The sequence below is a fragment of the Scardinius erythrophthalmus genome (assembly GCF_964197995.2).
Source record: "Scardinius erythrophthalmus genome assembly, chromosome: 22".
NCBI classification, from domain to species: Eukaryota; Metazoa; Chordata; class Actinopteri; order Cypriniformes; family Leuciscidae; genus Scardinius; species Scardinius erythrophthalmus.
Genome location: NC_138242.1, coordinates 2,185,001 through 2,206,815, shown reverse-complemented (window position 1 = coordinate 2,206,815; position 21,815 = coordinate 2,185,001). Strand labels below are relative to the sequence as shown.

The following is a 21,815-nucleotide window of genomic DNA, read 5'->3' as shown; positions in this document are numbered from 1 at the left end:
TATCGGATTCTGGTTAGGATACGGTGTAAGGCGGGACATATTGAATGGCTCCTCCCCCTTTTCAAATAGCCAATAGCGTTTAGTTTACTTCAAAGACTGACGGCACCATGGAAGCGAATCCGAGCGCTGATGATACGCTGGATTCAGTAGTAGAGATGTAAATAAATTCTAGAAATTTCATTCTTAACCAATGTACGGTATGAAAAAGGAATAAAACTCGAGAATTTGAGCAACCGAACATAATGCTCCGTGATGTGTCAACGCTTGCTTTAGCCAGGTGGTGTTTATAGCATAGTGGGCGGAGCTCTAGAGAGCATTTGATTGGACAGAAGATGTGATAAGAAGTGGTGATGTCATAAAAATCCCTGATACATTTTAGCGGAAGTGAAAGACTAATTTTTAAATGCTTATATCTCCTAAATGCGAATTTTGTCATTGTTTTGGAGCTTATTCATAACCGTAAGGCTAACATATACTTACATTGTGCTTTCAGGGGGCCTTTAATGGCGGATTCCTGCATTCCTTGCGGATTCCTGCATGATTGGGAGTTTTGCTCAGGGCAGATTTTGCAACTGCCCTGCTAACAGAGAACACTCTCGGTTCTGTCAAAGAACGTTAATGCTCCAGTATACCGTTAACAGAACGCTCACTCAAACCTGGTCTTTAATAATGTTCTCAAAACATCATTACATCATTCATGGAACCTTTTTTAAATGTTACCACTCGTTACAGAATGTTCAGAGAACATTCAAAAGTAACAATCCCAAAATGGAATGTTCCTTTAACGTTCGCACAACCAAGAAAAAACGGTTTAAAAACATTTTTAAAAAACAGTTTTTTTTAAAACTGACGTTTTGAACATTCAGAAATGACATAATTATTGACAATAGACAATGAATCTTTTCCTAAGTTTAATGTAAATTAGTCAAGAATTGCGGTTGGCCACCCATTTTACATTATTTCCATAAAGTCATATTTCCGAGAGAATCATCATTCACCTTACATTTAATTTTAAAAGTGAATAACATAATTTTGTCACCACAGATACGTTTTTCAAATGATCCTGGATTGAATTTGATCAGAATACAGACTAGATTACGAGCTTTCTGAAATTGGTAGTTATTTGGCTGGGGGCTAACATTCTCTGTGTGGAAAAGTCAATAGTTCAAAGTCAATTTCGTCTTTAAATTTTGCCTTTAACAACATTTTGTTTTATTTGAGCTAACAAATCTGGTCTGCTTTCAATCAGTCAAGGCTAGTCGAGCCAGAGTTAAAAGGCACTGGGTCAGATGTGTGCACTAGTCCTCTGTAACTTCACAGTGCGCCATTTAGAGGAATATAGAGCCGTAATGAGAGCGTGACTGTGTAGTGTGTCAACAACGTCTTTAATGTTCCAAACTGTCTTTTTAATTCTGCAAAGCCACAAATGAAGCAGCTGTCTAACAAAACACGATGTGTGGTTTAAGCTCAACCACCTCCAAACCCCAGATCAAACGACACAGACAAAACAGAGAGACGTGGATCTTCATTCTGAAGGCCTGAGACATACAGGCAAACCAAAAATCATTCAGACACCAGATATCATCTTTGATATTGTTTCACTAGTGTGTGCAGGACACTATAGTTAATTTATGTAAGTGAGGAGAGCAAACTAAACTGTGACATATTATACCAAGACATTCTCCATACAGAGACTACCAGTGACATTTATACAAATTTGGGACCAGAAATGATTGGGACACTTTGAGCTGATCATGTTCTGCTGAAGTGTGTTTTCTTTAATTGCTAATGCTCTTTTTACACACACACTGAACACAATGAAGCATTGCTTGGTGATTGGTTGAGCTAAACTGGTATTATCTAATTGTGTAGTTAAATTTAACAGCTGACAGATATTCAACATAATTCATGTGTGAGACAGTCTAACAGAAGGACGGACAAAACCAGTCAAACATCAACTGAGTTCTGCTCATGTTTTATCACCATTCTCTAAACTATAGCGAATAAACTGATAATGTGAGAGATGTGTCTGAATACATTTTGGTTTGACTGTATATGCAAGTGTGTGAACGTAAACGCTTCTACCTGGGCTGGGTCGATTAAAGTACTGTTATGGTCCAAATGTCAGATCGTAAGTAATAATTCAACATAATGCAAAGTTTGCACGCTGTTTCTGATGAAGAGAGCCGTATAAAAGGAAGCAGTCGCAAATATTTGCACAAACGGATGCTGTTCTTGGTAGGTTTGGTTGTACCTTTGTGTATCACGTCCTCTATAAAGGTAAATAACTGTTGTTTACTTTCTGTAAACGAGCAAACAAAATATTTCCTCAGAAAGCAATAAAATATTTCGGTATACCTAAAACCTACGTTCACCTTCGTCAGCGTCCCACCCACGAGAGGTCTAGTGTTTACAGCGATCACTTAAAGCTGTGTTTATGATGCTCAAGCGATTGACCTGATACGGATATAACATTTAAACATCAGAGATGAGTGCATGCTTTATTTGGACTATTAATGTGAATGTCTTTTTAGAAGCCGGATGGTTTGTGCCTCACAAAAGAGCAGGATTTGACCTTTACAGGATCCTTGAGGATGAAGTAAAGTCCGAAATGTAGGCTCCTATCGTATAAGACAGCATCCTAATCATCATTAAACATCATGAATGACTGTATTGACGCACACTGCAACTTTTGTTTTGTTTTGTGCTAATATATTTTAAGAATAATTTAATGCAACTTTTGTGAAATATTTATAAGCAGAATTTCTCTTTACTTGCCTGAGGTTTTTGCACTGCATTCTGGAATTGCTATGAAGCAACAGATCCAGCAATTATTATTTTGTATGGAATATTGCAGTGTTTATTCTGAATTATTTATCGGTGCACATCATTATTGTGATAAATTCATGGTAGGGATGCACCAATATGAACATTTTGGCCGATATGATAGCCGATAGTTCTTTATATTTGAAAGCCGATAACCCATCTATTGGCCGATAAATCTAAATCCACATTTGTATTTAATTTTAAACCTGATTACAAAAACAACATGCTCACCATTAATAGCCATGTCACAAGCACACAATTATGATGTTCTCATTATAAGCAATTCAAAACCATCATGTTGAACAGTGCACATCTGAAGAGTCTCAGCTGAAGGACATAATCCATTATTTATCTGCTTTTATATATCAGCCAAATTTTCTTATTGGGCCGATAACAAAAACATTAAAAAATAACATATATCGGCCGATACTGATATTGTGGCTGATATATCGTGCATTCCTAATTGACTCAACCTGTCACTCACATGACATCAGCCAATAGCAAACCACAAACATCCAATCAATTCCATTGATTCCTACAATTCCAATTCATTTGTTCTTGTTCCAGAAGCACAACTGCAGTTTCATGCTGACTTTATTGAGATTCTTGTAGTTATTTTCCCTCATTAAAGACGTTAACTGCACAGTCTTGTCCTTTTGAGTGATTTTTAAATACTTTTTTTTTGCTTCAAATCAGAGTTTGCAATGATTCTCCTCGTATCTGGTTGGTTTGGTTCATGAACTCTTTAACAAAGACTTTATATGGGAAAAATGACTGGAAAAAATGGAAAAGTGGACAGGAATACCAGCTTACTTTATACTTTATTCTCCCATTCCTGGGAAATTTGTCTTGTATGGCCAGTACACAACTTCTATCACACACAACACAGTTCATAGCAAACAATAATTAGAATATAACAACATTTCAATAATAAAAACTAGCAGCATCCTACATCAATTTTGAAAATCTCTATTTAAAATGTTGGCAAAAAAAAGTTTTTATAGCGATTAAACTTCCACATCAAGACCCTGAATCGTCTCCCTGATGGTAACAAATTAAAATTCATATGTAAAATGTGTGTATCATCAGAAACAACTCTTTTAGCTTGCTTTAAATGCCTCGTACAGCTCTTGAATGGTTCGTTTTTCCTCCCACCCAATGATTTTTTGAGTGCTAGTTTTGATTTTGATTAAAACACGATCCAATGTTTAACATCATTTTGCGGGCTATTTTGTATCGTAGGGAACACACCATCGCCGCTGTCTAGATTGAGATGTGGAACAGCTCTGGGTTCAGTAAAACAGGACGGCTGTTCGACTCTCTGATCTCGACTCCATTGGGCGTTTTATCACAAATAAACAGTGTTGGGTGTTTCTGGCGTACCAGCGGGTCGTGGGAAGCACAGATCTCGATTGTTAGAGATCCGAGACAGGAGGCTTAAGAAGTTCAAGCCCTCACTATCTGTAAAAACAGACTGTGTGTGAGTCAGATGAGGCAGATGTTCGACAGACATTCAACACTATCAGGACACAGAGGCGTTTCACTCAAACCAGACAATTGAGAATGTAAATATCAAGGGTTCTGTATTGGATCTGGGGGAAAACCAGAGCTGAGAGCGGAAGAGATCATGCTTACTTCAGCAGACGGGCTGTTTTGACAGACGTCGAGTGCAGAATTACTCATCTTACACCAAAAGAGACTGAATTCTCACAGGGAAAGACTGCTGAATTAAAAACAACGGTGGCCATAATGAAGCGTACGATCGTGAGGAATAGAACAAAATTATGTTTTAATAATAATAAATCCACTAGGGAAACCACTGGAGAATTTCAGGGATATTATATATACTGTTTTCTGAAGAGAAAAAGAAGATACTTTTGAGTGTGTAGCAGAAGAGAAGCTTTGGGACAAACTAACTACTCCGTCATAATCGCGTCTTTAGCGAACCTGTATAGTTAAGTGCGTTTAAACTGTGCTGTCAATCATCTTTTCACAGTTAAAATCCTCCACATTTAATTCAACTTAATTTCCTACTGCTGAGAGAAACGTAGAAGCACACTGATCTGCAGTCGGAGACTCTCCTCGTGTGTTTCATAATGATGCGTTTAAAAGTTAATGACATATCTTCATAAAAGTTCACAATGCTGTTGCAGATGAAATATAATGTGGATAACATTGAATAAATATATTTTCAGCAGGTTAGATACTGTATAATAATCACTCAAACCCCTTTATCTAAACCTAACCGGCAAACTCGCAGATCCGCCATTTTGTAGTTTTTTAACACTTTATATTCGAGTTTGTATTTCTAATTGAATCCTCGTCCAACACACAATATTTGGAATTATATCTTTGAATTCTCATTTCATCATACGATTTGAGAGGCACTAATTCTAATTTGAAATACTATTAGGACGGATAGTGTGCGAATTGGGACGCAGCAAAGGAATAATGAGGTAAATAAATGAACAACAGGTGAACATCATCAGTATAAGGGAACAAACTGGCACACACTAACCAGGGCAACTAACAGTGACAGGGAACAAGGCAAACAGAACCAAAACAGAGCATAAACGTTACCATATTAAAACTGCACGCAAATCAGTGCTTTTTCATAGTTAAAGAGTAGAGCACATCTGCAAATTCACATTTAAACTTCATATAATGTGGCCACATTTGACTAATTGTCATTCGGATTCAGACCTGTGTTTGCACTATAAATCAATAAATCCATCAATGAATTAATCATAATAGAATCATAATCAATGGCTTTTTATGTCCTGTGCTGTGCTGGGTCTTCTTAACCTCAAGAGCTCGTTACTTTGCTCATTTATCACTACATGAAGCATTAAAACCCATGAACGTCTCATCCTTCATCATATTAAGCTCCCTCAACATGTGTTGTGTTCTTCTTTAATGACCACACCGCAAGTTAAGCTTATGATTAGATGCTAATTTATGCAATTAATTACAGTCCAGAAAGTAGAAGACTATAATCAGTGACACTGTCCAGCGTTAATATCAGTATACATTTATAGTCGAGGTGTGTTTGACAGCGCCTGGTTTAAACAATGACTAAAATGACTGACTGTACAAAAAATGGTCTTGTTTTCCAGTAATACGTTACAATAAGGTTTTGTTTGTTAACATTAGTTAATGTATTGACTTAATGAACGAACCATGAGCAATACATTTGTTACAGTATTTGTTCATCTTTGTTACCGTTAGTTAATATAAATCCAGCTGTTCATTGTGTGTACATGTTATTTCGCAGTGCTTTAACTAATGTTAACAATACAACTTTTGATTTTAATAATGTGTAAGTAAATGTTAAAATTACTAAGATTAATAAATGTTGTAGAAGTGCAGTTCATTATTAGCCTAATTCATGTTAACTAATGCAACTTTATTGTAAAGTGTTACCTTTTTTCCAGAACAAAATATTGTATAAATACTAAACATTCTTAAATCAAGATACATTTACCAGAGAAGCAAAATAAAAAAAGTCTGGGTTTGTGATTTTTTTTTAATAATTTTTTTTTTTTTATCAAAGTTGAGCAAATTTATGCTTAAAAAGAACAAATATCCACCAATGGGGTCAGAAACATAATCTTGCAAGTATTTGTCCAAGCCCATTGGCAGATATTTGTTTTTGTTTTATGCATAAACTCACAAGTTTGGAGATTTTCCGAGTAAACAAGTCGTAATATCTTCAGTCATCTTGCTTCTCCAGTAAATGTATTTTAATTTAATAACGCTTAGATATTTGTGCAGGAAACAAAGAAGACAAAAATATTGAAAAATATTAACTAATGTGTGTGTGTGTGTGTGTGTGTGTGTGTGTGTGTGTGTGTGTGTGTGTGTGTGTGTGTGTGTGTAGTGTATTGATTGAACACCATAAAAAATGCCATAAAAAATGGAAATGCATATTAAACAAGACAAGACACGTCCAGTAAAGCCATCTAGTAAACCAGTAACTGTTTATAATCATATTTACAATTTGGCTTTTCAACAATCATTGATTGACATTGTATATGAGTATAAATAAGGTAGTTTAATTGAAGATATATATCTAAAAAAATGTTTTCAATGATAAGAAGATTTACTAATATTTTAAAAGTTATGCTGATTTTATTTTTTTAAACCTATAAGCTGAACCAAGTGTTGCTTGATCAGTGTTTAGTGTCTCTTACCTGCAGCGAGGCACACTGGGAGAATGAGTCTGAATATGAGTCCACACACCACCTCCGAGGCCATCATATCAGCACAATAATATAATAACTGAGATCAGAATTCACAAATCTCTCCAAGTCCAGTCTTTCTGTCGGCTTCGGCCGCAGGACATGATCCTGGATCAGTCTGTAGTCCGCATGGTAAAGAAGCGTGAAGAAGTTTAAAGTCCAGATAATCCCGAGGGTCTGCTTCACTTCTCCTCAGTTCTCCTCAGACATGTTTTCCTCTTCTCCAAACTGGGTTTTGCTCTTACCTGTTGACAGGAGAGATCATGGTGCTTCACGCGCGCTGCGAAACATCAACAAGTTGCATGTTTATTCGCTCCAAGTTTGTTGGGTTTCCTCCGAAACTGCGTGGCGTGATATTGCACAGTCCTCGGCGAGTGTGAAAGGCGTTCGCTCGCGTTTTCCTCAGTTCTGGAGCGTTTGACGCGCGTTTACGCGGCACAGCTGTGCGCACACTGGCATCTGGACTCACTTTTTCTCCTCCTCAATGAACAGCCTGAAGGACCACCCTGCAAAACTGACGAATAACTCCAGCAGGACTCGAGCACTGATGAAGAGGTGTGTGTGTGTGTGTGTGTGTGTGTGTGTGTTAGTCCCGGAGACGCGAGAGAAACTGACGCGCACGACTTTATACAGGAATAACAACGAGTGGTTGTAGAATCACGTCACATATTTATATATAAAAAGAAAGAAAGAAGCTATTGCGTATTTCTCACTTTTTTATGTATTTATTACGAAGAAAGCTTGAAAAAAGAAATGCAATGCAGTTTACCCAAACAAATATAACCAATTAAATGTATTTTTATTTCATTATTAAATGTACATTTATATTTTTAAATATATTTTATCGTCAATATGTAATTACATGATGCATTTGTTAAGTAATATGTGTAATAAATAACGGTGCAAGTATAACAGCGGCTGCAGCGCCCCCTGCTGGCGCACTGATCATCACAGAACTGCACAATAGCGCTTTGATTCGATGTCTATATTTAAATAAATGCAGAAACGTCTATCATGTAAACTATTAACTATTAAATAAAAATAAACTGTTAAATATTATTTCATTGTGAAAGACCATTTCATACTACTCACATGAGGCCCCTACATTAGTAGGCTACTTTTGTTCTGCTTTGATCACAGGATCTAAATTACACTTTACTATATATCCACATAGAAAACAGCAGATTTACATTGTAGAAATATTTACAATTTTGAAGTTTATTTTTAATCAAATAAATGCAGCCTTGGTGAGCAGAAGATTTATTTTTAAAGCATTAAAATCTTACCGATCCCAAACTTTTGCATGGCAAAGTGTGTGTATGCATGCATGCGTGTGTATATATATATATATATATTTATTTATTTATTTTATTGTCAATCATCAGCCATTTTTTGCAGCATTAAGTTTTGAGGAAATGTAATTTTAGCAGGGAGCTCAGATGAAGCCAAATGTGCAACAATAGAGTTTGCTAATGTTCATGTTAATGTTATTGCTAATGTTGATGTTAATGCTAATGCTAATGTTGATGTTAATGTTCTGGACTGTGATCGGGTTAGAAGAGGGAAACTCATAACAGTGAGGGACAACATAACTCTGCTCGGTTAAACTTTATATTAAAGCTGGCAGCTCCAAGTCTTTCCAAAAGAATGGAGATCTATCCGGATCTAAACAGACTGTGGCTTGACTGAATGTGGGAATAAAATTCAATAGAATTTGCCAAATTTCAGCTGTATATTTCATTTCCAAGATCTCTCGCATATGAGCAGACAGCTGGAGCCGTGGCCACCTTTCACAGAGATCCAACTTGAGGAAAGTCCTCTGCTTTTGCTCCCAAACTAACAAATACAATATGCACAAAAATTGCACAATCATAAGAAAGTGAATATGGTTAATGGAGAGAATAATAACTGGACAGCATTGATTTCATTGTATGGTTTTAATCGGTCATACTAGAGGAATGTCGCCCTGATTTATAAGTGATCCGCACAGCAAGAGGAACTATAAAAACTCACATCTCTATATTTATACAACAACTGTTAGATCTATAGATCATCCGCCATTAGAAAACATAAGAAATGTAAAATACAGGTTTAACCGCAGTGAGTTTCAGGAACAAACACAAGGATTTGTTGTGTGTTTCAGTCATAATAAGAGCATATATCAGCGGTCACATGATTTAACTGCGTATGAACGTGTAGAACCGGATCTCCAGATGTTTTCACTGTTTTTCATCTAAACATGCCTAAAACAAGCTCAATGTTTACATTTATTCTCTGAAAACAAGGTCTAATATCATATTTCATAGATCAAGATAAAAACACTGAGTAAGAAAGGAGTTTAGCAGTGTTTGTGTATAGGATTAATGCTCAGAGATGTCATCCTTTCTTCCATTGCAAAACGATGATTCCTGAGTAATGATCTGATCTCACTACTGTAGAAGACTAAACTCTCTGATCACAAGCGTTCATAACCAGCTGCAGATCCGTCCATTATGGAATCAAACTTGTTATATTCGTAATTTGGCATCATCCGCATCCTTGCATTTTCAAGGCAAACCCGCTGAAGATCCAGTGATTGACATTATTTCCGTGATGACGGGGGTTAGAGGTTAAGGGTCGTGGCTCCAGTGATTACGCTTTATCTTCGGGACTTTAGGATGTTTAAACATGGGAATATAGCGTTGAAAGGACACTGCAGATGTGACGTGGCAGGATTGTGTGTTCTGAGGTAATAGGATGGGGTCAGAGGTCAGGGGTCAGGGGTCAGGGGTCACGGGCAGGTCGTCGGGTTCACTGTCGTCACGCCCGTAGTTTATAGGCTGAAGCTGTTTCACCACGTAGTCTGCGATCTCACGAGTCCCAGCGGCCACAACTCTTCTGGACATCAGGTCGAGTGTGTTCCCTACGACACACACACACACACACACACACACACACACACACACACACAAGGTTGAGTGTGTTCCCTACGACACAAACACACACAAAGACAAACACACGGTCAAGTGTGTTCCCTACGACACACACACACACACACACACACACACACACACACACACACACACACACACAAGGTTGAGTGTGTTCCCTACGACACAAACACACACAAAGACAAACACACGGTCAAGTGTGTTCCCTACGACACACACACACACACACACACACACACACACACACACACAAAGTTGAGTGTGTTCCCTACGACACAAACACACACAAAGACACACACAGACACACACACACACACACACACACACACACACAAGGTTGAGTGTGTTCCCTACGACACACACACACACACACACACACACACACACACACACACACACACACACACACACACACACACACAAGGTTGAGTGTGTTCCCTACGACACAAACACACACAAAGACAAACACACGGTCAAGTGTGTTCCCTACGACACACACACACACACACACAAGGTTGAGTGTGTTCCCTACGACACAAACACACACAAAGACAAACACACGGTCAAGTGTGTTCCCTACGACACACACACACACACACACACACACACACACACACACACACACACACACACACAGACACAGACACAGACACAGACACAGACACACACACACACACACACACACACACACACACACACACACACACAAGGTTGAGTGTGATCCCTACGACACAAACACACACAAAGACACACACAGACACACACACAAGGTTGAGTGTGTTCACTACGACAAACACACACAAAGACAAACACACGGTCAAGTGTGTTCCCTACGACACACACACACACAAAGACACACACAGACACACACACACAAGGTTGAGTGTGTTCCCTACGACACAAACACACACAAAGACAAACACACGGTCAAGTGTGTTCCCTACGACACACACACACACACACACACACACACACAGACACAGACACAGACACAGACACAGACACAGACACACACACACACACACACACACACACACACACACACACACACACACACACACACACACACACACACACACACAAGGTTGAGTGTGTTCCCTACGACACAAACACACACAAAGACACACACAGACACACACACACAAGGTTGAGTGTGTTCACTACGACAAACACACACAAAGACAAACACACGGTCAAGTGTGTTCCCTACGACACACACACACACACAGACACACACACACACAAGGTTGAGTGTGTTCACTACGACAAACACACACAAAGACAAACACACGGTCAAGTGTGTTCCCTACGACACACACACACAAGGTTGAGTGTGTTCCCTACGACACAAACACACACAAAGACAAACACACGGTCAAGTGTGTTCCCTACGACACTTATGTCATTTATTAGTTTTTTTTAATTTCATTTTATTTCATTTAAGTTTAGTTTAGTTTAGTTTAGTTTAGTTTAGTGTATTCCCGTGGCTGTGTAATAGGCTCTTGTGTGTGACTTCTGGTACGGCTGTGTCTCTACATCTGCCAGCTGTGGATTTCACAGTGTGTCATTACTGTAGTTCTGGCCCCGTTCAGCTCGATCCTCACACACACACACACACACACACGTGTACAGTACGGCATGATCACAGTGCGATCCCTGAACACAGAACTCCATCAGCTGAATCACACGGAGCATCACTGAGGCTGAGGAGATCTGAGGCTTTTAATGAGAGATCTTATTCCCCATTATAGGAGCTCTGGCAGAGGCCGTCAGGTTTAGATTTTTTATCTGTTGGTATTTGCTAGAATTCATGATGCCATGTATCAGCAGAAACACAGGCCAACAACATTAAAGATCCAGTGGTATATTTAACCGTAGGCATGGGTTACTTTTCATCCCTCTGTGACCCAAAACCCATCTGGCGTGTTGGCTGGCAAAAGCCCTTTTTTAGTTTCATCTGACCATAGAATCCGGTCCCTTTTGGAGATCCAGTCGTTTCTGACTCTGAACATGTTGCTTTTTTTAAATGTATTATTATTATTATTATTAAGGCTTTCTGACCCCCAAGACTCAACTAATCTCTGCAATTCTCCATCTGTGACCCTTGGAGAGTCTTTGTCCACTCAAACTCTTGCATTAAGATGATATATAGACACACGTACTCTTCCAGGCAGATTCGTAACATCTTTAGTTGATTGGAACTTCTTAATTATTGCCCTGATGGTCAAAATGGGGATTTTGAATTTTCTTGAAATTCAAGATTGTTTTCTTACAAACACTTTCTATGTCGTGAAGCTCAACAATCTTTTGCTGCACATCAGAACTATATTGTTTGGTTCCCTTTCAGTCGCTCGAGTTCGACGTAGTCCACGTGTCGACTGATCGGGATCGCGCTTAAGGAGCCTGTCATCTTCGAGTATTGTTAAAACAAGCCAATGCACACTGGCGTGCGTGAGTTGCATCACACGCTCGCCCCGCAGCCCAGGTATAAATTGATCGAGACTCGCCTTCGTTCGCGAGGACGGAGTCCACACTCCCATGCCCCGCTCTAGTGTTTCCTCTGGGCCAACTTCCCAGAAGAAGGCCGGAGTGCCGCATGGGTTGGGTGATCTGAGGATTACAGTGTGGGGTAATCCGCCCGGCAAAGCCCTGTGGATCCCTCACTCCTCTTTCACACCGCAACCGGTGGAGCTCCCCGAGGAACACGCTGGTCGCTCTGTAGTGGACCGACCAGCCGTTTCGTTCGGGACCCCTCCAGAGGAAGCGAGAGCTGGGCTCTGGAGATGACGACTCGGCTCCGCTGCCTCTCTCTGGGACACCAGCGCTGCCCGAGCCAGATCCAGAGATGGCAGCTTTGCTGAAAAGGGCCGGTAGAGTTCTTTGTTTGTGTGTGTCTGTTCCACCGCTGGCTCCCGAAAAAGTGGAGCCAGCGGTACCTACATTTTCAAAGAAAGAGCAATTCTCTCTGTTCCTGGGTCCCAAGAGGGCCAGACTGGCGGTGTGCAACCCTGTAAAGCCTTGCACCCCTCAGCTACCTCTTGTATCGCCAGCCGGCAGTTGGGTGCGGTTCGAGGACTCGGTCACGCCTTCTCACGCACTCTCTGCCGTTATGTAGAGACAGCTAAGTATTGCACCACACACTCAGACCCCGCTTCGGGCCGCCTTCGGGCCTTCCGAGCCGGGTCCCTGTCGTCTATCTCGCTGCCTCACCCCGGGTACCTTTGGTCCACCGGGCCGGTTCGTAGAAGCATTAGGTGCTCCCAACCGATCCAGCTGGCTCCTCCGTACCAGCAGACTCGGCTATACGATTCAGTTCGGCCGGCGTCCGCCCATGCTCAGCGCTATCCGTTACACTTCAGTGTTCAGTGAATGTGCGTCTGTCATTGAGCCGGTCCCTCCAGCTGATATGAAGACTGGCTCCCCAGCCCGTACTTCATTGTGGTGAAGAAAGGTGGTGAGTTACGGCCAATCTTGGACCTGTGTCTCTTGAGTCGGGCCCTTTTCAAGCTTCTGTTCAAGTTGCAAACACAGAGACGCATTTTCGAATGCTCTGTCCCCGAGGTTGGTCTGCAGCGTTCGACCTGAAGGACGTGTACTTCAGATCTCTATCCTTCCGCAACGCAGGCCATGCCTGTGCTCTTGCATTCAAGGGGTCGAAGTCTCAGTACAACTCAGTACTCTCAGCCCATGATCAGACCTTTTGTTTCTCCGGGCCAGACGCCCCTAGAACAAGTGTCTGCTAACACCAGCTGAGGGGCCACGTATAACGGGTGTGCAGTAACGGGGGTCTGGGCGAGTCTCCAACTGCTTTGGCTTGCATTGCCTCGAGTTGCTAGCAGTACACCTAGCTTGATGCCGCTGCTCAGTACAGCGATCGCTGCGCTACGCTTCCCTCGCATGTCGCAACTCGCCCGCCACCTCCTCCTATGGAGTCAGAAGCTTCTGAGGTCGCTTCATCCACTTTAAGCTCCGGCCTGCTCAATCGTGCCGCCGACGAGGCCTCACGACAGCCTGTGGCCGAGGGAGAGTGGAGGCTCCATCCTCAGGCGGTCCAGCTGTTCTGGGATCACTTCAGGGCCGCACAGTTACATCTGTTTGCCTCGCCGAGCTCGTCCCATTGCCAGTTGTTTACTCAAACACACACAAAGTCGGGGGACTGAGACCCTCGGCACGGAGACACTGGCACACAGCTAACCCCAAGGCCTACGCAAAGATGCGTTTCCCCAGTGAGCCTTCTTGCACAACACTGTGCTCAGTCAGGAAGGAGAAGGAGCAGGTCTTCCCCTTAATGGCCCAACTGGACCTAGTTTCCCAAACTGTGCTCCTCTCGACCGCCCCTTCCTGATCCATTCCTCTGAGACATCTCAGGGATGGGGCACCGTTGGCACCCGCGTTAGCCCTCTGGAAACTCCATGTCTCGATGCGGAGGTTCTACGTATCTACCTCAAAATGATAGTAGATACCATCACTTCTACGAGAGCACCCTCTAAAAAATTAGGCTTGCTTACGACCAGGGGCCGGTTTCTCAAAGATAGACTTTGACTAAGGCTTAGATATAGTAGATAGTCAGACTTCAGATAGACATCTAAATCAGACCGTTGCACAAAGCAGTTAAGACTCTGACTATCTTAAGTAGGACTACACTGCAATGCATTCTGGGTAAAATAAGACACTTTTCAAAACAAAAAAACATGGCGGATCGAGTAAGCACATTCAGCCGCTCGGTGCAGTTTACCCCAGCGGACAATATGTGTTTGTTGGAGGAGTATAACAGTTACAAGGACATTTTACTTGGGAAATTTAGCAGAGAATGTAGTAACAAGAAGAAATGTTTAAATTATGAGCCATTTTTCCTTTTCTTTTGGCTGTTTGTAACGTAACTGATTGTTACTGCTGGTTGCCAAGGTAACAGAGAGTCTTAGACCTAAGTTAGCCTGGGGTAATGTGTCTAATTTTTTGGTCTAAATTAAGTCTAACACTATAGACCGGACTAAAATAGCTTTGTGAAACCGGCTCCAGAAGTGGAACCTGTTCGTTGAGTGGTGTTCTCAGGAGAAGACCCCCGAAGCTGTTCCATCACTTCCGTGCTTTCTTTCCTGCAAGATGTATGTTGCCTTTATATTAACGCACATCATGATACAGTGGATCCAAATCCGTGGGGAAGCACGACTTGATCGTCGGGTTCCTGAGGGGAGCAAGGAGACTGAGTCCGCTTTGCACCCCCTTTATACCTTCTTGGGACTATATACCTCCCTCGAGCCTACAGGTGAGCTAAAAATGCTGTTTTTAAAGGAACAGTTCTCCTAGCAGGGCACAGAACGCATGTTGAACTTACTGATCTAATCTGAATAATGATTTTTATGTACAGTAGATTTATCAAAGCTAACATCAAATAAAATGAATAAAACTTTAAACAAACAATACATAAAATGAATCGCAGGTGCAGCTTTTATTATAGCACTTTTCATAGCACTATTAAATTTCAGTATGCAAACACTGAGCTATATTAACATCCTACAGTTTAAACATCCTACTTTTAGTTACAATTTATATACAAATATTACATTGTGTATGAGAACATGTAAATGTTTACATTTTCATCATGTGTGCCTCATTGTTTGATTAAGCAATGGAGTTTCTCACCTTCGAGTTTTCAGCGTTTTTAATGAAATATTAATAATAATGAATCGATCAATCAGGGATAAAAGCCCTTATTGTTTAAAATCCTACATTATTAATGAATTACACACTTGATAAGAACATAAAAGAAGATTTTCCACATGAGGTCGAGCGTGTTTCCATACGACACAAACACAGACATCAACACACACACAAACCTATACACACATAAGAGGTTGAGTGCGTTCCCTAAGCCACAAACACATAGAGACATCAACACACACTCGCACACACAACTATATACACACAAACACACAAGGTTGAGAGCGCGTTCCCTACGACACAAACACAGAGAGACATCAACACACACTCAAACATCTCCTGCCTCTCTGATGATATAATAATAATAATAATAATATCAATAATAATATAATAATAACCTGTGGTGTCGATGACGACAACTCCTGCCTCTCTGATGATATAATAATAATAATAATAATAATAATATTAATAATAATATAATAATAACCTGTGGTGTCGATGACGACGACTCCTGCCTCTCTGATGATGTAATAATAATAATACTACTAATATAATAATAATAACCTGTGGTGTCGATGACGACTCCTCCTGCCTCTCTGATGATGACGGCGGCCGCTGCGATGTCCCAGCAGTGAAGACCGAACTGGTAATACGCCTCCGCAGACCCACTGGCCACGAGACACAGGGAGAGAGTCGAGCTGCCGATGATCCTCACACTGCGGGTCAAAGGTCAAAGGACACATTTACATAACAGACTGTATGCAAGTAATGAGGTACTCGAGGCTGTGCTGTATGGTGAATAAGTCTGAGGGTGTTGTTAGGCTCGACGCGAAGCGGGGTATTATAATAATAACTATTTTTTTAAGGAATAAACAATTTGACTTTCATGTTTTAATTATAAGCTGTTGTGCAGCACTTTGACAAAAAATAGTTTATTTTCATATGATTAAAATATAAATTAATGTTTTATGCCTTCATTTGATTGCCAGAAAAATGTAAATACACAACACAGAATTTCATTAGGAAAAATTTGTATTTCATAGGGCCATTCTAAGTTCTTCTAAAATTTAACAACCATTAAAATGGAGTCCAGAAAAATGAAAACCCCAAAAAACTGAATTTGGGGAAAAAAATAAAACAGAATTTGGGAAAAAATGAAATGGATTTCATGTTGTAAATCATGTTGCACTGGAAAAAATGGTGTACGATTATAGTAAATTTCACAATTAAATCACAGAGAAATGGCAAGTTCATTTTGAAGTATAAAGACTTCTTGTAAAACACACTCCAATAATCTTTGCTTTGTGCAACATGAAATGTGATTTCCCCAGTGTGGCCGTACCCATGAGTCGGTGCGCTCAACATTTTCTTCATATTTCCCAGGAAGATATCCAGTGTTGCCGGGTCTCTCTTGGCCCCGATCTCAGTCAGAATCAGGGCCTTGGACACATCTGACCGAGACACGAAACACATCAGATCATCACATACTGTAATCACGTCTGCAGCATTTACTGTACGGTGCAATTTAACTAGCAAAGGCAAACCAGGCCAATAAAGTGAGATTAAACCCATAAAGAGCATTAATATTTTTTAATGAATTATTCAAATACACATTTAAATTAGAGTTTGGGGTCTGTACGCTTTATATATATATGTATATATATATATATATATATATATATATATATATATATATATATATATATATATATATATATATATATATATATATATATATATATATACATACATACACACACACACCTTTATTAACCAAGGACACATTACAATGTTTAAAAGTGACATTTATAATTTTATAAAAATGTTTCTGTTTCAGATTAATGCAAAGAATTCATCAAAGAATCCTGAAAAAATAAAATGTATCAGTTTCCACAAAAATATGAAGCTGTTTTCAACACTGATAATAATCATAAATGTCTCTTGAGCATCAGATCATCATATTAGAGTGATTTCTGAAGGATCATGTGACACTGAAGACTGGAGTAATGATGCTGAACATTCAGCTTTAATCACAGGAATAAATTACACTTTACTATATATTCACATAGAAAAGTTATGTTTTACACTGGAATAATATTTTAGAATATTACTGTCATGGTTTCCCTTGTATTTTGTGTAATGTGACTTATTTTGAATTGTGTTTTCTGGTTTCTCCTGTGTTTAGTTCCTGTTTTACTTTTTTTTCTATAGTTACTGTTGTTTGTTACCATAGTGATTGATTACTATCACCTGTACCTTGTTAGCCCTTGTTATCGGCTTTTGTCAGGCGTTGTTTCCTGTTTGTTTTATCATCTTCTTCTCCTTTTTGGATTTATGTTTCTCCTGTTGGATCTCTTATTTAGATTACCTTTATTTGTGTGTGTTTTCACACAGATCCCCGTCCCTCTGCCACACCGTAACAATTACTGTTTTACTGTATTTTTGATCAGATAAATGCAGAAGAGACTCTTTCAAAAACTTTAATACAGTAGTTTAACAATGGTCTAATTTTAGAAAATCAGCTTAAACTTCTTTTAGTTATTTGTCAAGGAAACATTTATTGTTTAAAAATGGTCTAATCAGCATTCAGGACCATAACTATGTGTTTTATAATTCAAATCAGTTTTAGTTTGCGATTATAAAGTGACAATTGATTATCATTTATTGCAAAATTTGCTGACCTTTTTCTTTATTTTATTTTCATAGTTTCTGTTTTCATTTTAATTTTAGATTTAGTAATTTTGTAATGTGTTTTTGTCTTTTTTTATAATAAAGGTTTAGCTTTAATTTATTTGTATTTAATTAATTTAGTATTATTATATTTATTTTTAGTTTTCTTAATTTGTCAAGGAAACATTTATTGTTTAACAATGGTCTAATCAGCATTCAGGACCGTTACTGTGTGTTTTATAATTCAGATCAGTTTTACTTTGCCATTATAAAGCGGCAAGTTGATTATCATTTATTGCAAAAAAATATGTTAAATAATTAGCTGACCTTTCTCTTTGGAAACCTGTAGTCGAACACCATTGCAAAAGGCTCCGTGTCCTTTCCTGGCGGTGTACAGCGTCCCGTCGAAGCAGTGGTAGATCACACCAAACTCCAGCTGACACACACACGTTTATTATTCACACACACTTTATACTGTACATGTACATCATCAGTCATTGGGATTCATCCCTGCTTTACCTCTTTCCTCACAGCGAATCCGATGCTCACTGCCACCATGGGAAAACTGCAAGCCAAGGATTGTGTGTTGGGAATATATTTCTCTGATGATTTAAACAGTATATGAAGACGCTTCTGGTACCTGTGCACGAAGTTACAGGTCCCGTCGATGGGATCTATTATCCAGGTCGGGCTGTCGGTCAGCTCACACTTCACTCCGGCGGCTGACGATTCCTCTCCGATAAACCTTTCAGTGACATGCGACACACAACATCAACATTACACCAACAGTTATGACTAAAGAATGGTCACACACTAAACAGTATGTCGTGTCCTTTTATAGAAATCTTCTACAGGAAAACCATTTGAATTTGCAAAACACTTCATTATCATGTTCATATAACCTGATATTTAAATGGTAATTCAGTCTAATTTTAGAATTATTTAATATCTTTTTTAGTATTATAGTATCAAATTATATGCTGAATTAGCTTTTATTTTTTATATATTCAGATTCGACTTAGATTAAGTTTTAGTAATTTTGCCCAGCAGTTTGTCTCCTGTGGCTCTGTCAAGGCGACCAGGCCATTGAGAACTGTGTTGAGGAGTTCTGTGCAATTTGTCACCAAGTGGATTTTAATGGGTGAAGAACCTATTCGTTCACGGCTACCTGGAGGAAAGATCCACTAGCACAATATATTGACTATGCCCTTTTGTTGAGCAGCTCGTCATTAGGGGCCCTGCAATCCCACAGTACCCTCTAAGCCTGAGTCTCTTCACGTCATCCCTGCCGAGCCGGAGTCACTTCACACCGAGCCGGAGTCACTTCACGCCGAGCCGGAGTCACTTCACGCCGAGCCGGAGTCACTTCACACCGAGCCGGAGTCACTTCACGCCGAGCCGGAGTCACTTCACGCCGAGCCGGAGTCACTTCACGTCATCCCTGCCGAGCCGGAGTCACTTCACGTCATCCCTGCCGAGCCAGAGTCTCCTCATGTCATCCCTGCCGAGCCGGAGTCACTTCACACCGAGCCGGAGTCACTTCACGCCGAGCCGGAGTCACTTCACGCCGAGCCGGAGTCTCCTCATGTCATCCCTGCCAAGCCGGAGTCACTTCACGTCATCCCTGCCGAGCCGGAGTCTCTTCACGCCGAGCCGGAGTCACTTCACGTCATCCCTGCCGAGCCGGAGTCTCTTCACATCATCCCTGCCGAGCCGAAGTCACTTCACGCCGAGCCGGAGTCACTTCACGCCGAGCCGGAGTCACTTCACGTCATCCCTGCCGAGCCGGAGTCACTTCACGTCATCTCTGCCGAGCCGGAGTCACTTCATGTCATCCCTGCCGAGCCGGAGTCACTTCACGTCATCCCTGCCGAGCCGGAGTCTCTTTACGTCATCCCTGCCGAGCCGGAGTCTCTTTACGTCATCCCTGCCGAGCCGGAGTCTCTTCTCATCATCCCTGCCGAGCCGGAGTCTCTTCACGTCATCCCTGCCGAGCCGGAGTCTCTTCACACTGAGCCGGAGTCTCTTCACATCATCCCTGCCGAGCCGGAGTCACTTCACGTCATCCCTGCCGAGCCGGAGTCTCTTCTCATCATCCCTGCCGAGCCGGAGTCACTTCACGTCATCCCTGCCGAGCCGGAGTCACTTCACGTCCTCCCTGCCGAGCCGGAGTCTCTTCTCATCATCCCTGCCGAGCCGGAGTCTCTTTACGTCATCCCTGCCGAGCCGGAGTCTCTTCTCATCATCCCTACCGAGCCGGAGTCACTTCACGTCATCCCTGCCGAGCCGGAGTCTCTTCACGTCATCCCTGCCGAGCCGGAGTCTCTTTACGTCATCCCTGCCGAGCCGGAGTCTCTTCTCATCATCCCTACCGAGCCGGAGTCACTTCACGTCATCCCTGCCGAGCCGGAGTCTCTTTACGTCATCCCTGCCGAGCCGGAGTCACTTCACGTCATCCCTGCCGAGCCGGAGTCACTTCACGTCCTCCCTGCCGAGCCGGAGTCTCTTCTCATCATCCCTGCCGAGCCGGAGTCTCTTTACGTCATCCCTGCCGAGCCGGAGTCTCTTCTCATCATCCCTACCGAGCCGGAGTCACTTCACGTCATCCCTGCCGAGCCGGAGTCTCTTCTCATCATCCCTGCCGAGCCGGAGTCTCTTCACATCATCCCTGCCGAGCCGGAGTCTCTTCACATCATCCCTGCCGAGCCGGAGTCTCTTCACATCATCCCTACCGAGCCGGAGTCACTTCACGTCATCCCTGCCGAGCCGGAGTCTCTTCTCATCATCCCTGCCGAGCCGGAGTCTCTTCACATCATCCCTGCCGAGCCGGAGTCACTTCACGTCATCCCTGCCGAGCCGGAGTCTCTTCTCATCATCCCTGCCGAGCCGGAGTCTCTTCACATCATCCCTGCCGAGCCGGAGTCTCTTCTCATCATCCCTACCGAGCCGGAGTCACTTCACGTCATCCCTGCCGAGCCGGAGTCTCTTCTCATCATCCCTGCCGAGCCGGAGTCTCTTCACATCATCCCTGCCGAGCCGGAGTCACTTCACATCATCCCTGCCGAGCCGGAGTCTCTTCTCATCATCCCTGCCGAGCCGGAGTCACTTCACGTCATCCCTGCCGAGCCGGAGTCTCTTCACATCATCCCTGCCGAGCCGGAGTCTCTTCACATCATCCCTGCCGAGCCGGAGTCTCTTCACATCATCCCTGCCGAGCCGGAGTCTCTTCACATCATCCCTGCCGAGCCGGAGTCTCTTCACATCATCCCTGCCGTGCCGGAGTCTCTTCTCATCATCCCTGCCGAGCCGGAGTCTCTTCTCATCATCCCTGCCGAGCCGGAGTCTCTTTACGTCATCCCTGCCGAGCCGGAGTCTCTTCTCATCATCCCTGCCGAGCCGGAGTCTCTTCACGTCATCCCTGCCGAGCCGGAGTCACTTCACGTCATCCCTGCCGAGCCGGAGTCTCTTCACATCATCCCTGCCGAGC

At 41.9% G+C, this 21,815-nt stretch overlaps 2 protein-coding genes across 3 annotated transcripts in view; both read right to left on the bottom strand.

Moving 5' to 3' along the window:
• The window catches only part of piezo2a (piezo-type mechanosensitive ion channel component 2a), a 212,844-nt gene extending 205,282 nt beyond the window's left edge, over nucleotides 1-7,562 (bottom strand). Inside the window, exon 1 of one of the 2 annotated variants that reach the window (XM_081353359.1) lies at nucleotides 7,020-7,562. In XM_081353359.1, coding sequence (XP_081209485.1) covers nucleotides 7,020-7,086 — 67 coding nt within the window. In that variant the 5' untranslated portion in view covers nucleotides 7,087-7,562. The remainder of the gene's footprint in view (nucleotides 1-7,019) is intronic. The other variant, XM_081353360.1, reaches the window with a different exon arrangement.
• A 1,341-nt stretch (nucleotides 7,563-8,903) lies between these two features.
• Nucleotides 8,904-21,815, bottom strand: part of impa2 (inositol monophosphatase 2) — a 20,446-nt gene continuing 7,534 nt past the window's right edge. Inside the window, exons 3-8 of the mRNA XM_081353362.1 lie at nucleotides 18,969-19,073; nucleotides 18,848-18,893; nucleotides 18,656-18,764; nucleotides 17,001-17,109; nucleotides 16,223-16,374; nucleotides 8,904-9,969 (exon numbers count right to left, since the gene is read on the bottom strand). Of these exons, the coding sequence (XP_081209488.1) occupies nucleotides 9,824-9,969; nucleotides 16,223-16,374; nucleotides 17,001-17,109; nucleotides 18,656-18,764; nucleotides 18,848-18,893; nucleotides 18,969-19,073 (667 nt within the window). The 3' untranslated portion in view covers nucleotides 8,904-9,823. The remainder of the gene's footprint in view (nucleotides 9,970-16,222; nucleotides 16,375-17,000; nucleotides 17,110-18,655; nucleotides 18,765-18,847; nucleotides 18,894-18,968; nucleotides 19,074-21,815) is intronic.